Genomic DNA, 17,018 nt, shown 5'->3' with positions numbered 1-17,018 from the left:
CAAATGAAAAGTTTTTATCTAAAGAGGAATGATCAGATGTTATTTTTCAACAAGACAATGCTCCTGCCCAAACTACAAAGACAACTAAGAAGTGGCACGAGAACAAGTCCATCAGGCTCGTGTTTTGGCCTGGCCAGAATCCATATCAGTGAATATTTGTTCTCATATTAAACTCAATCTAACTGGGAGACATTTTTCAACTACTCATGAACTGTTTGAAGCCATTAAAGGGTTAGTTCACCCAAAAATTTAAATTCTGTCAGTAATTACTCACCCTCATGTTGTTCCAACCCCGTAAGACCTTGGTTTCATCTTCGGAACACAAATTAAGATATTTTTGATTAAATCTGAGAGCTGGCTCACCTCTTCATAGGCTTCTAAGACATTATAACTTGCTGGCCCAGAAAATGCATTAAAGACATCGTTAATATAGTCCAAGTGACTACAGTGGCTCAATCTTAAGTTTATAAAGCGACGAGAATACTTTTTGTGTGCAAAAAAAAATAAAAAAATAACGACTTTATTCCACTATTCATTTCCTTCTCTCTGGGCCTCTAGTTGGTTCACGTAGTGTTTTAGCGTCTGTGTTGCACGTCACCACGTAGGCTCACTATTGGCCGACGCTGGTCATGTGTGTGATGCGTGTGACGTACAACACAGACGCGCTACGCTTAAACACTACGTGAAAAGACTCGAGGCCCAGAGAGAAGGAAATTAATAGTGGAATAAAGTCTTTTTGGGTTTTTTGCGCACAAAAAGTATTCTTGTCGCTTTATAAACTTAAGATTGAGCCACTGTAGTCACTTGGACTATATTAACGATGTCTTTAATGCATTTTCTGGGCCAGCAAGTTATAACGTCTTTAGAAGCTTATGGAGGAGTGAGCCAGCTCTCAGATTTAATCAAAAATATCTTAATTTGTGTTCCGAAGATGAACGAAGGTCTTACGGGGTTGGAACAACATGAGGGTGAGTAATTACTGACAGAATTTTCATTTTTGGGTGAACTATCCCATTAACATTGAGTGGAACAACACTGACTCTTCTTCCTGTAAAGCTGTCTGTAAGTTGGGGAAGGCTATTCCGTGCTGTTACTTTATCTACAGCATTTGTGCAATTCTTGCTAATTTCCTGACCAGTAATTTCTAGTTAAAATGGTTAAGACCATTAAAAGCCATTTTTGCCCAGGAGTGTATAAGGACACCGACTTTACATTTTCGCACACCTCTGGTTGACCCCAGGCCACTGGTTCCCCTAATTTTGAACCCTCTGTTATTTTGGCCCCTGCACCCAAAACCTCAGATTTAACACATAAACAAGTGTCGTTGTGTTTCTCTCTTCTTCAGAGGATAACAGAGGGATCCTCCATAGAGCCGAGCTGCACTAAGAGGCAGGTGGACCAGGGCTCTCTTCTGGTGGTGAAGAGTTGGAACTCACTGATTTTTGCCAAGTAGGAAATGTTCCTGAATCAGCATATTTAGTTGATCCTGGAACAACAATCTTGTCTGGAAAATTTAGTCCTAACCCTACTCATAACTTGACAAATAATCACTAAAATCAGAGGGAAATAACAAGTGAATAACACTGATGTAGAAACACCTAACCCTGGTTGTAAGCCTAAACTTGACATAAACTGTAAACTTGTCCCTCAAATCTAATTGGTTGATTGGAATGTTGTTCCAGGACCAACAAAGATGTCGATCCAGGAACATGTACTTGGTGAAATCACATACTTGGTGAGAAGTTGGCACTGCGGCCCACCTCATGTGTTTGAGGACACAGCAGGTATCAGCTCCTGGAGAGTCTTGGCTAAGTTCTTCTTTTCCTGGTTCAGATGCCCTTGAAAAGGAGTATGAAAGAACAACAGTTTGATTGGACACTAGTTTTAGGTATTTTTTTCTTAAACAAACTATAGTAACATATGCCAGGCAAGCTGTTACACATTTCAGCACATCTGTTTGTTTGATTTCATATTTTACACATAATTTAACACATTAGTGATATTTCCTTTTAAAAATAAGGTTCCAAAATGGGGTTTTCACAATGATGCCGTAAAATAACCATTTTGGGTTCCCCAAAGAACCTTTAAATGGTAGGCAATTTTCGGAGAGGCTACCAATAGCAAATTATGAAAGCATAAGATCCTACCCTAACTGGTTTGGAACAAATGAGCGTAAATTCGAGTCACGAACCGCTCAGAGTATTACGTCACGGGTTTTCATTTCTTCCAAATTACAGAAGTTATGGCGTGTATGCGGCACAAGCTCGTTGTTTTTGGTTCAGGAGGAACTGTTAAAGGTGGCTGCTGTTCGATGACTGACGTCTGTTTAACTCTGCATAGCATGAATCGCGCTGATGACGTGTGATGTGATCCTACGCCTCCTACAGAAGATATATTTACAAATAAAAAAAACTTAGTGATTGCTATCAGGATGTGAAGAAACATCCACCCAGCATAACAAAAAAATTTTCTGGAATTCTGTATAGTGGATACAGTTTCTGGAAGTGGATAGTTCATAAATGTTTTGTTTTTTTGAGTGTTAAGAACATTTTTAGCATTTAAAGAACCTTTTTTCTACTATATATATTTTTTCTACTATAAAACAGTCCAGAGCACTGGCATAAATACTACTCTAAATGAAGTGCTTTAAGACCCTTAAGAAAATGAGTTACAACGCAGTTTGCATATGACACCAAAAAAAAGTTTTACTGTTTATACTTTGCATTTTAGTTAATGATTTCCTGTCCGTGCAAGAACAGCAGACACCTGAATGTTTCTGAGGGTACCTGGCAGCAAGAGTTACGGCCACAGACAGTGCTGTCTCCTCTCCAATATCTCCCACCTTCCAGATACAGCACGACTACTGTAACTAGCCAGTTTAGATCTACATCACATCCTGTTTAAGGTATCCGCTTACATAAATTAGGCTAAAGGCTAGATTCCATGTTCCTTATGAAAGCTTTTAAACTTCAAATTCTTTATGGCCTGTTAATTAGGAGTGTGATCTTCAGGGCATCTGATGCTCAATTTCAGTAAAGAGAAACTCAAAATTTGGACTGTAAGTATTTTTAATGAGTAGAACTAAATTGATCAAGGAAGGCAAAATTCGAATATTAAGGAAAAAGAGATGCAATATGCCACAACATGAAAAAATGTCATGTTAGGCTGCAGGGAAGCGCACAAGACAGGAGATTTGGTGAAATAAACTGAATTTAATAATACAGCAATGGAGAATACTCAGTAGAACACAACCATTAAACATTGACAAGACCGGATAAAAAACTAAGGAAAACTCTGGTTTATATGAAGCAGTGAGATAGTGAGTAGCACAGAAACAGGTGTGGGAACTAATTAACAGCCAGGGGAACTAAAGGGAACACAGGAAAATGGGAAACGTTCAAACAGAGTGAAAACAAAACTAAAACAGGACATAACTGAACAAAGCTGTTACAGTGTGTGTAGGCTACTATAAAACATCTACACATCCCTGTTAAATTGAAGCTTTTTGAGATGTAAAATCATGTCAGATATTTTTCCACCTTTAATGTGATATTTAAACCAACAAAATTCAAGTAACAAACAGATAGAAAAAAAAAAAAGAAAAAAAAAAATCCCTTTACTACAGAAGCCAGTCTTTTTGAAGAAGAATTTTTCAAAGAATTATTCCCTTGGCACCATGTTAGCCTGTCCTCCCGGGTGCAGGCCATCTGCGACACCAAGACCAAAAACAGACTCTCATAACCTGATTCATCAGATGCATATGCTTTCAGAACACAGACATGATTCATGAGCAAAAATGTAAAAAAAAAATGTCTTACTGTATTTGAATGCATAATAAAATTATACCTCGCTGCGGTCTCTCACACTGTCACCCCGCACTCTCTCTCTCTTTTTGCTGTCCTGTAATATTGCTATTAAACATGTTGTCATGTCATGTTATCCACACCCCAGACCCCCCCTAAAAAAGTTCACCCCCACATAGACCCAGTGGTCTTTTATAGCATGATGGAATGTATGAAATGAATGGTTATTTCCTATCGGTATCAACCATAGTTTACTTGCTGCAGAGACTACCTTCTAGTGGAAGGACAGAACAAAAATGATAATGGATGTTTTTTTTCCTTAATGGTACTGTAACAACAGAGCTTAGTCATGAGTATGTTTACAATATAGCTCAACGTCGTACATTGTTTGATTTTAGACAAGGATAGACAAATAGTAGATCCAGTCCACGTGAAGTTATATCAATCCGCCAATAGAGGGAGCACTTCTAAATCAGTAGTTTTTTTTTTTTTTTTTTTTTTTTCGGACACCCAAAATTGTGGAGATTAAATTTTCACAGATTACAACAGTACTATATATAAAAAAAAAAAAATATTTGAAATAAATGCTGTACTTTGAACTTTCTATTCTTCAAAGAATCTTGGAAAATGTATCCGTTTCCACAAAAAAATTGCAGCACAACTGTTTTCAGCATTATAATAAGAAATATTTCTTGAGCAGCAAATCAGAATATTAAAATATTTCTGAAGGATCATGCTCTGCTTTGTCACAGGAATAAATAACATTTAAAAATCTATTAAAATAAAATACATTTTTTATTGTTGACTCCGCCGTAATAGTAATAGTATTGCAATACTATTAATTGTAATAGTATTGCAATATTACTGTTTTAGCCTACTGTATTTTTGATCAAATAAATGCAGCCTGTGTGAGCATAAGAGACTTCTTTCCAAAACATTTAAAAAATCCCAAACTTTTGAATGGTGTGTTCAGGGCAGCTCTTTTATTTACTTGCCTTGTGGCTCACGATTACAGACCTGTGACCCTTGTGACTTTAGCTGTCTCTATTATATGCTCCTCTTTGTTTATCGTCCAGTGCTTTGCCCCTGTCCTTGCACAGCTGACAGCTCTATGCCCGAGAAACCCTATCAGATGTCTGGCTCTGTTCCTCCTGGGGTCTCTGGTTATTGATTTCGGCTGTGGACTCTGTGCACTGCACATGGATCAATACTCCTACAAATGGGTTTTAACTAAAATTGTTTCATCTAGATATTAGTAAAGGGCCATTACCTTTTCTCTCAGAATACAATTTGCTGTTAAATTGTGTGTATCATTGAAATATTAATTGTATCGAAATTATTTGACTTCAAAAAAGCCTAAATGTGAAGCTCATAACATTAATATTTTGTTAAAACGTGTGCATCATTACATTTATGCAGTTGTTTAAATGTTTATTTAAACACTCACCCTCATGTCGTTCTGAACCTTTAGGTGAATTACTTTCTTCTGTGAAAGACAACAGAAGATATTTTGAAGAATGTTAGAACTAAACAGTTTTGGATTTCCATTGACTTCCATTGTATGGACAAAAAATACAATGGATGTCAATGTGAATGGAAACTGTTTGGTTATCTTATTTTGTGTTCAGCATTAGACAGAAATGCATACATGTTTGGAACGACATGAGGGCGAGTAAAGGATTACACAAATATCCCTTTAACTTAAATTGAACCCGTAACATACTTTTAACAATTGTTTTTTTTTAAAGTAACAATTGACTGTGTAATCTTAGTTCGTATTCAGTTTCGAACACAACCTTGATCTTTGCTTGTGAAATATAATCATGATGCTAGTCATCAGGTATTGTCACCATATGCAGTGTCATTAGCACGCCGCGTCTGGCTATAAATTACCTACACAATGCAGGTCATGCAAGGATGGCAGTTATTGGAATTGCGGCAATGTGGCAGAGCGCTAGTCTCTCTGAGCATTTGGCAAGTGTGTGACGCTTTGATCATCTGTCAGCTCAGAGGGGGCTATCTGCCGTGTGCCAAGTCTCTAAAATTGTGGAGGGAAACAGAGATAGACATTGGCTCCAAACATCCTGCATTCTCCACTTCCTTCCTGTGCTGGCCCACATTGTCATGCTTCCTCTTTCTCTTCCCCAGCCAATCACAAAGCATTGCTTTACAGATAAACCCCTCCCACCATGTGGAAACGGTCACAGTAAGGCTGATTCGCGTTATTACTCAGTCTGATAGTCTCTCTGGGGATTGATATGTGATTGATGGAGGCGTCCATCCCTTCCAAACCGGTGTTAAATGGGATAGAAACACAACCTGGGTGATGAGTGAAGCAGCATGGGTTCAGGAAATCTGGTACGCTGTAGCATCCTGCGTCACACCAGCCGAGCTCCCCTCAGTCAACCCTAAAACAGAAGGAAAATAAATAAAGAATTCCACCCAGAGCTTATTAGGCTCCTAACACACCTTGGTTATGACAGACAGATGGTTTAATTTACTGTCACGGCACGCTCAAGACTCCCTGGTCCACCGTCTCTCTCACTGCGGCCTTCTAAAACATGTAAACATCTTAGCTGGTGTCTGATGAACATGCAAAGAACTATTCAAATCAAGTCAATTCAAACACGTTAAAGTCGGCATAAAAAGGAAGTTCTACCAGAAAGACTCGGGAGAATAAATACTGTGACAATTATACATTTATTAACAGCCCAGCAAGCAATAAAGTTCTTTGGCGTAGGCCCCGTCCGTAGCTCGCAATCTGAGGGTCCAGACTCTGCATATCCTGCCTGAAGACAAAGGCAGGGGCGCAGCCGACCCCCTGTGAGGTATGGGAAGGGACCATCCTGGTGGTGGTGGTGAGGATGGAGGGAAGGATCCGTCTTGGAGGTGGTGGGGAGGATGGAGGTGAATGGAAGCATCAGCATCTGCGAACTCAAACGTGTGTAAGTACCAATCTTTTATACCACAAGTATTAGAGTGTGATTGGATAGATGAGAAGGTAAAGTGACGTAACAATTGAGTCTTCCCGGCAGAACTTATGCTAAAGCTTTCATTTCTACCAGAAAGACTCGGAAGACGAGATGATATCACAATGACGTTTATTAGTTAATAGACCAGAAAATGAAAACAGAAATATTGGATGGTAAAGTTCTTTGGCGAAGGCCCCGTCCGTAGTTCACATTCGGAGGGAAATGGACTCTGCATATCCTGCCTGAAGATGAAGGCAGGGGTACAGCCGACCCCCAGGGAGGTATGGACAGGGACCAACCTGGTGGTGGTGGGGAGGATAGAGGTGGATGTTCGCATCATCATCTGCGAACTCAAACATGTGTAAGTAACGATCTTTTATACTCTAAATATTAGATAGTGATTGGATAGACCAGAAAGTAATGAGTGACGTAACATTGAGTCTTCCTGGCAGAACTTTACGCTAAAGCTTTCATTTATGAAAGTATTGTCTTCCCTATTGTGATGTATATCCGAGTGAAACGTCATCTCGAATGAGAAAAAAATTAGGGTGGGCTTGATATCATAGATATCATATAATAAAGCCTAGATGTCTTACGGCGGAGTCTCTTCCGGCATCACCGGCGGCCATCTTGTCACAGGCAGGCTTTCTGACGGGCTCTGTGTACCTGATGTAAGGTGAGTGATCAGCACGAACACAAATACTCTTATCTCGCTGAAATCTTGACGGATTTACAAACGGTTTGGTTTCTTACAAACGTTATTAACGTGGCTATAATTCCGAATGCTTGAACATGTATGTTATAATTATTCATATGTATGCAGTGTCATAACTACATCTCTGACGTTTATAACAAACCAAACCGTTTGAAAATCGGTGAAAAATTTAGCAAGTTATGGTTATTTAAATGTACATGCACCATTAAAACACAATGTTACGAGTGAGCGAGTTGTCTGTGGCAAGATGGCCGCCACGTGCGGACGTCGACCTCCATTGGCCAGCAGCGCGCACGAGACATCTAGCCTTTATTATATGATATCTATGCTTGATATTGTCTATTGGAATTCATTGGATGGTTGTAAAGATTAAAGATTATCAGGGCACATGAACTAAAAAAAACAATGATGTGCACGGATAAATCATTTATAATAAATATTGCAATGTTCCATTAAAAAACAAGAATTGTCCATTTTGATTTCGTGGTGACTTTAAAAGAGCATGCAGCAATTGCTGGAAATGTTATTTCTGCAAGCTTAAAAGCCAATATTACAAATTTACTGTATTGTAGATTTGATTTTAGTTCTATTCAAACAGCTGACTTGAGTGCCAAAGCGTGACCGTGCATTTTCATTTCATGATTTCTAATACTGAAGTGAAAATGCACATTCTTAGTTGGCAGTGTTGAATAAAGACCGCCTTGATCACGACAGGAGCAGAGAGACAGATACAGGATATCCATGACTATGCATCATCCTGTTTCACTACTGCTTATCTGGAGAATGCTCTCTTCAGCCAACACTCATTCAAACTTCTTTACTGAATGTAAAAAACTGCAGATGAGGTGAACAAATAGGCCTCTTATTTCAGCTCAAAGTATGTCTGAATCTTCTGCCATGTAGTTGGGGATATGATGCAAGTTTGAAAAGATTAGACTGTGGATATGGACTGATTTAATCATCATACAGTGTCGCCCAAAATGTATTTGGACATGCTTAAAGGGATAGTTCACCCAAAAATGAAAATTCTATCATCGTTTACTCACCCTCAAGTTGTTCCAAACCTGTATGAGTTTCTTTGTTCTGCTGAACACAAAGGAAGATATTTGGAAGAATGTCTGTAACCAAACAGATCTCGGTCCCCATTGACTACCATAGTATAAATTTTTTCCTACTATGGAAGTCAATGGGGACCGAGATCTGTTGTCAGTCAAGATGTCAGTCAAGCTGTTTGGTTACCAACATTCTTAAAAATAGTTAGTAATAGTTAATGGATTACCTACTATAAACTATCAATGATAAATAGGCCTACATTTGTTACAGTAAAAAAAAAATATATTTCTAACGTTTTAATATGCTTGGGATATGTAAATGCGGAAGTGTTACGGTAAATAATGACAGGACTTTTTTCGTTATAGGTCTGCTGTCCAATGTATACATAAGTTGCGTCTCAAATGACACTGCACATTGCACTTTTTCTATGTACATGTGCACTATGTACTTATCCGTGTAGTGTATGAATTTTATAAGTTTATTTTGTCTTTGAACATCTGAGTCTGATGCCCCTCCCCCTCCGCTATGCAATTAAAGTTGCAACAGTGGATTGCATGGTGTCCAAAATGTAAATCGCATACTCTCTTGAGTAGGTACTTATTTTGAGTAAGTAATTACTCCACTATCGCTAAAAAAGTACGTTCTATGTAGTATGAAAGTGTGTAATTTGTAATCTGGTACTACTACCGGTACATTTGCCATGTTGCCCTTATCACATGACCTACCAGCATCAGTTGCTCGCTTCACTGCCTTTCATAAATCCTCACCCATGGCCTCATGGGATAGTAAAGTGTCCATCGTATGAACACTTCAGAATCTCGCTGGAAGAAGTAGGTCATCTGGGTAGGCTACTTTTTGCCTACTTTTGACTGTGAATTCAGACATACTTCTTTTGGCACATAGCCTATTGTTTTTTCGCCTAATATATGGTATGCGATTTCCGATGCAGCCAATGTCTATATTTGTTCAATATTTTTTATAGTATATGTTGACTATTGCCATTGTTCATTGTTTGTAATGTGACGATCACTGGCATCAAAAAATAAATAAATAATAAATAAATAAATAAAATGAAGTGTCCAACATTCCACACTTCGTTTTTCCGTTAATTTAGTGCATCATCCAGGTATTTAAAGTGCACTTTTTCTTTTTGGAATTTTCAGTGTGAACACACTAAGCGTCATAGTGAACTCTGGCTAGCTTGAAAATCAATTTTATTGGTCACTGAAATGCTTTTAAAAAACTATTGAAATATATTAACTTATTTGTAAAAGAATAGCCTACTTAGTTGAGAACCCCTCTACTTTTTTGGGTATATATATTCCCCCTTATAATTCGCAGCCTGACGTAGCTAAAAAGCTACATTTTGCGGCCACTATACATAACGTCCTCTGGGTGTTCCGGGTGTCAAGTCAGCAGCGCAACATACGGAACATCTAAAGCAGGAAGACACAGTGAAAGAGAGAGAGAGCGAGAGGGAGGGCGCGGGGAGGGGAGAAAGAAGAGGTGAAAGAGCGAATGAAGAGAGCAGCAGCACACGGATCAGTCACTCTCCGCTGGTGCTCCAACCCTGGAAACACCATCCATTCATTATATCGCCCGTGATTCTGCTATGCGCATCGGATGAGGAGACGCCACTTGCGCTTTGGTTTTGGATTGGTGTTTAATCTTGAACTGTGCATCGCTGGACAGGATGGAGCATTGGAGACAGTGTGCGTTATGGCTGATCAATTGTAAGGTGCTGCCACCGAACCATCGGGTGACATGGGAGTCCGCTCAGGTGTTCGACCTGGCGCAGACCCTGCGGGATGGGGTCCTCCTGTGCCAGCTCCTAAACAACCTAAGACCCCAGTCCCTCAACCTGAGGGAGATCAACCTGAGACCACAGATGTCACAGGTAACGTTAAGGGATGCACGAAGGCAAGAAGTTGTATGTTTACAGTAAGAATAGAATAGACTCAATTATAACAGAGTTAAACATATTTGATTTTTGGAAACATACGGTGTCATGTGTATGAAAAAGGTGATGTTACTGCTTTATAGCTACTTGCACGTGAAATATTTTGTAACAGAAAGTTGATATTTTGCCAGTGCTGTACCGTTATTTGTGTGCTGAATTCTGCCCCCTATCGGTGAATGTGAGCAACGCAGTAAAAATCTCTCTGTGAAGAGAGATTCTGATTTGTTAAGGTGCATTTTTCTTTCTTTGAAACATTTTACAAAGGAAATAGTACTTTTTAAAATATGATTAAAATGATAATACAATTCCAATAACGTAATAAAATGTTAAATCTGGTCGGCTTCTCATTGACACCAACATGTTGAGGGCACATGACTAGCTGGGTCACGCAATTGAGTTGCTACTGTTAATAATGACAACAACAACATCAATACTAATAATATGTTTAATATATGTATTAAGCCTACTTTCAGTCAGGGTTTAAGATGCTTTTCAAAACATAACAATACAATTATAAAGTAAAAAAAAAACTATTATGTTAGTACAAATAAGAGCTGGCTAAACACAAACAGAAAATTACTGAGTGCACCTTTAACATAAGGAGAGCCGTCTATGAAAGAAAATGTGTAACAGTATATATTAATATATATAAATGTATATAAATATAATAATATATATGCACACACACTTATATTATGCAAACACAAACTTTTATGTTAGATGCGATAAATCGCGATTAATCGATTTTTGATGCATCGTTTGACCAAAACCATGAATCTACAGCTTTTTGGTTCCGGTCAGGATCAGGGTCAGATGAAAGCTGTTTTAGTCTGGTCTCGTTCGCTGTACCCTGTCAGGTGAGAGCAGGATTAGTTTCAGTGTCTGCGGGAAGCTGCTTTATTGAAAACAGCGGCCTCTGAAATATGTCTCGTTCTGTGTTTTCTCACACCATCTGCTCAAAAGTCTGGACTTGATTTCATGTTGATGAATCATTTCACATGAGGTGAAAGCTGCCATCAACACAATGACATTTCATAGAACTGACAAATATAGTATTCACAGTCACGTTTAACAAACTTTATTTTAAGCACGCGGAAGCCCAGTAACTAGACAGGCACACATACACTTTGCGTTACATTTGTTTTGTTTGTTACAATGTGGCGCAGTCACAGAGAGCGGATTCCAAGAAGCATTTACAAAAAGTCAATAAAACTTTAGTCAATAGCTTTTAGTTTCCAAAACACAGGCCTTGTTCGGTTCACTGGTTTACTGACAATTAGAAAAAACACAATGTTATATAGGCCTACATTATATAAATATTCTGTGGAAGTTTGACATCTGATCAAATTGACGTCATTCTGGCTTTGAGGCATCCCCTTGCTTCTGGTTACATCAGATAGGCTGCTTTGTTTTCATTTGGTTTGTTATATCACAGTTTCTTTTTTTGAGTACATGATTTTCATCCGCACTGACATACGTAGATGTGTCTCCATTCACCAAAGGAAGAACTCCACAGAGAACTAACGTATGCAAAAAAGGGACAGAAAATGAGCAAATGGTCTGTGTAAACCAGTGTTTTGAGCGTGGAGGTGAAATTTCCATCTCTAAAGGGCAACATCTGAATCCTTGCATGAATTATTCATGACGTTTTTGGCAGCTATTTTATCAAAGACTCATTACAGCACATGGGACACAGACGCAGCCGTCCCAGGGGAACAGCTCAGACAAAAGCAGTGATGAGACCAAACTAAAAGCTGGAGTCCCCACCTCATCAGAGCTCCTCCAGGGGCCCAATGGGCACTTTGGGTTTCCCTTCACCCCACGATAGGCGTGTAATTAAAATATAATGGCGAATTCGTCTCTGAAATTTCTGCATTAATGTTGATATTCGGGGAAAGAAAGGGGGTGTTTTTGTGTGGGAAGGAGGGGTTACACTATTTACAGTTACATTTAGACAGCCGATTTTGAGGAAGATACCTTGAAACTAATTATATATGTACATATATATATATATATATATATATATATATATATATATATATATATATATATATATATATATATATGTAATTGTACTGCCATTCTAAAGTTAGGGGTTGTAAGATTTCTTTAATTAATACTTTTTAGACTTAGACTGTTTACATTGTTAAAAAAAATATTTTAAATAAATTCTATCATCAAAGATATATAAAACTGCACAACTGTTTTCAACACTGATAATATAAGTAATGTTTCTTGAGCAGCAAATCAGCACATTAGAATGATTTCTGAAGGATCAAGTGACAATGAAGACTTTAATAGCTGTTCAACTTAAACTTTGCCATCATATATACATATATATATATATATATATATATATATATATACAGTGCAATGCATACGTTTATACACCCATGCTAAAGTTGACTAAAAAGAGGAATAAAAAATCATATTTTGGAAATTGAACTTAATGCCTTAATTTAAAAAATTAGGAAAAATCCAACCTTTTAGGACACCAATTTTCTTTGTGAATGAATAATGTATCGTAAATAAATAAATGTTCTTCCTTAAAATACATGGTGCATAAGTGTGTACACCCCTATGTTAAATTCCCATAGAGGCAGGCAGATTTTTATTTTTAAGTATTTATTTATTTATTAATTTTTAGGATACTATGCATCCTGATAAAGTTCCCTTGGCCTTTGGAATTAAAATAGCCCCACATCATCACATAGCCTTCACCATACCTAGAGATTGGCATGGTTTTATTTCAGTTAGCCTAAAAGCTAGTTTGATTTGCATTGCTCTCAATATTATTTTTATTTATATTATTACGATACATTATTCATTCACAAAGAAAATTGGTGTCCTAAAAGGTTGGATTTTTCCTAATTTTTTAAATTAAGGCATTAAGTTCAATTTCCAAAATATGATTTTTTATTCCTCTTTTTAGTCAACTTTAGCATGGGTGTATAAACTTATGCATTGCACTGTATATATATATGATGGCAAAGTTGGTTTTCTGATGGGCCTATATATATATATATATATATATATATATATATATATATATATATTTAACATAATTATATACTGTTGTTCAAATTTTTGGGCTCAGTAAGATTTTGAGTGTACAGTTAAAATAGTAATATTTATTTTTATTTTTATTTCTATTTTAATTTATTTTACAATTTATTTATATGATTTATATAATTTAATATATTTAATGAATAATTTATTATTTAATATTATATTAAATAGGTAATCAGCATAGAAAATGAAACAGCAGTCTGCGAATTATATCTGGGCCTGCATATATTACAGTTTCAGAACACAGGCATGTTTGAAACGTGAAACGTGGAAGTGCAAGTTTGAGGAAGCCACAAAGCCAAGTGCCTTTCTCACGCACTGCGTTGATCAGACAGTGGCTGGGTTATGGGTTTCTTCCGTTTAACATGTGCACTTTTGTGAAGAGTGAAAGGAAATGGCAACAGGTGTTTGGCAGGCCGTCAGAACTTTATTTAGATTTCAACAGATGTCAGTGAGAGTAAAATCTGTAAGGTTTCATCATTAAACAGTGAAGTTATCTACAGTCAGTACATATCCAAATACGTAACCCCTTTACCTTCATTTCCAGTTGTGCAAAACGCAAAAAAAAAAAAAAAATGTCCGGCAAGTGAGTATTTCACACGGTCATTGTAATGCCGGATAGTCACGGTCTCATCTCTAGGTTGGAGGGGGAAACACGAATGCCGACGCCCACTCGTTGGGCAGATAGTTTCCGAGCATTGACGCTCGCTGGGGAAATGAGGAAATGGGATGGAGGAAGGAAATGAAACTTAACGTCCTCTAAAGACCCTTGACTGAACCACGGTGAAACATCAGAACCTCTAGTGGCTCAGATCTGTCTCTTTTTTCACTGAAACTGTCGAGCAACAAGCTCCTGTCTGAACACTGTCTCAGTCTTTGAATTTTCACTGTAATACGATGTGATTTACAAAATGTACATGACAGATTCTGGGCCGTTTTTCAAATATATTCTTTATTTTTTTATGTCTAGTGTCCATGGAGAATCTGTCCTCCTTGAATAACACATATACTGTCCTTTACATAGACAGTGTGTTTAAAGCTCCATGTGAGACCCTAAAGGGGTCAGAGACTGGTCAGAGCATCATCTGTGTGTGTTTGAATGTTTGAAACAGCTCCAGGGTTGTTTTAGTAATTCTCAGTGTCGGACTGTCGATTTGTACATTTCAGACGGGGACTAGATGCATTGGTTTCCAGCAAACCAAAGTTTTGATATAGTGTACAAGAGGAATAACTAGACATTTACATTTTCTGAAAAAAATATGATTGTGGTTGCTCATGCAAAAGTTGCATCATGATGTCAGGGCCTTACTGTGCAGTTTTGGGTATGTGAGTGGTTGTCAGTATCCTGCACAATCTAAATTACAGGTGCTCAATGTCCTGTTTGGTTTATGGATGGAAATTGCTTCTGAAAGATAAGAATGTGCTTGATTATTAAGAGAGTTAGAATTTTAAAAATAATTCTGGATTCAACCGGTAGCCAGTTTAGCGAGACGAGAATGGGTGTAATGTGATCGAACCTTCGTCTGCCTGTCAACAACCTTGCAACAGCATTTTGAGGATTGGCTTACACACCATAGTATAAAGAGTTACAGTAGTCTAGACGAGATCAAGTAAATAGATGATTGATCTGTTAAAAATGTTTTGCATAGTGAAGCACTGCACTGTGTTCTATTACACAGTCTCGGAGCGCATCGGTTCGCAATAAATGCTGCTCTACTCAAATTAATCTCTGCATGTACTGAGTTTGGCGCTTATAATGTGTTATTATTATTAATTTGTAGGAATATTGATATATCATCACAAAAGTTTTGACCAAATTGTGCAGCCCTACAAACTAGCACAGCGAACCACTCTGCAACCACAGAAAAATCACAATTCGATTTTTCCCCCCAAATAATGTTGCTCTAAAGGCCCGTTCACACCAAGGATAACTATAAGGAGGATAAAGATATAGTTACAAAAATCATTCTAAATATAAAAGAATATAAAGAGTCCACAACACAAGTATAACAACAATGGCACAGATAAATTATATTGTTGGTTAAATCAAATTTTTTTTCCAGCTGATGAATGATAAAAACTTTGACAATCAAGACCTCAAGCATTTAAAGTGGAAGACGACCAAACTGCAGCGCTCCCTTAATAAAGTTGGTGTGAACGGGCCTTGTCAGCCCTTTACTGACTGTTGGTTCATTTCTAGGTGGTTTCTAAGGTTCTCTGTGTGGTTATGTACTGGTAAGCGCATTAGTACATTATTTGAAGCCTTATTCGTGTCAGTAGCACAAATAGTGCAGTGTTACATACCATAATTGAATACATATAGGCTTCTAGGTTTGTTCAGATCCCTAGCCTAAAGAATGTTCAGTAGTAACATTGAAAGTCACTACATCACGCTACACGAATAAAACTACGCACAAACAGCATGTCATCATGCATATTAATGCACATTTTCAGGAGGCACAAATCTTTGCAAGGTCTAGTAAGTCCAGTCAGATTGCTCTCTCTCTCTCTCTCTCTCTCTTTGAAACTGACCTTTCCTTCTGTCACCAAGGTAACAGGCTCTACTGTAAATGGTTGGGGATCAGGATGAATAAAGATACTCTCTATAGACAGTGTGAATCACACATTTGCAGTTCAGATTGGAACTGCACAAATGGATTTTTGCACAGTAATGTGTGAATTATGCTGGTCACCAAGGGACACGTGCACGCATTAGGATTTGTAAATGAAGGCAGACATTTCCATTCTCAGGCAGAGCTCTTTTGTTGCAGAAAATCCATGGTTATTATGTTTGGAAAACCTACCCAGCACTCTTATGAGATTTGAATTGTATTCAGAACATTGTAAAAGCATTTGCCGTCTGCGCCGGTGCCATTAAAGTGAACCGAGATGGTCATTAATAAGGAGATTTAATTGTAGTATCCAATTGTGCATCCATTTAAGTGGCCAATAAAACAGCAATATCCTATTTTGTGCTCATATGGCAGAATGACCTTTTTGATGATGACTACATGTAGAAAGTGATCAGTCAGCGCCACGGTGCTCACGTAAATGCACACATCCTGCAGCTGTACTGCAACCTTTACTTTAGAGTAGATCCTCAGCGGAGCAATGACATCACAGCGCACAATGAAATGGGCATTATCTTGTCTCAGTCAGGGTAAAAATAGCCCATAAACCGGAGCTGTAAAAATGCAGTGGCACTAGAAGAATTTCAGCAGGATGTCAGAGAAGCACTAATATCAAATTTCATTTCAAAGTGCTGATGCATCTGCAAATTGAAGCCCCTGAGATAAAAGAAGAGAATTGACATTTTGAGTGCAGTTGAAGAGCATTCAGACACAATCTGCCAAAACGTATCACATGGATTGTCACAGATGACAATTTTAAGCTCTTTGTGAATGGAACAGTCATACTGCTTCCTTTAGAAGTACAAATTACACAAG

The 17,018-nt window shown here is 37.8% G+C and overlaps 1 protein-coding gene across 1 annotated transcript in view; it reads left to right on the top strand.

Annotated features, from left to right (window-relative positions):
• Positions 1-9,996: 9,996 nt before the first annotated feature.
• Positions 9,997-17,018, top strand: part of vav3 (vav guanine nucleotide exchange factor 3) — a 67,456-nt gene continuing 60,434 nt past the window's right edge. Inside the window, exon 1 of the mRNA XM_084102380.1 lies at positions 9,997-10,440. Within this exon, the coding sequence (XP_083958506.1) occupies positions 10,237-10,440 (204 nt within the window). The 5' untranslated portion in view covers positions 9,997-10,236. The remainder of the gene's footprint in view (positions 10,441-17,018) is intronic.

The sequence above is a fragment of the Abramis brama genome (assembly GCF_963993115.1).
Source record: "Abramis brama genome assembly, chromosome: 24".
In the NCBI taxonomy this organism is placed as follows: Eukaryota; Metazoa; Chordata; class Actinopteri; order Cypriniformes; family Leuciscidae; genus Abramis; species Abramis brama.
This window is presented reverse-complemented; position numbering and strand designations above follow the sequence as displayed.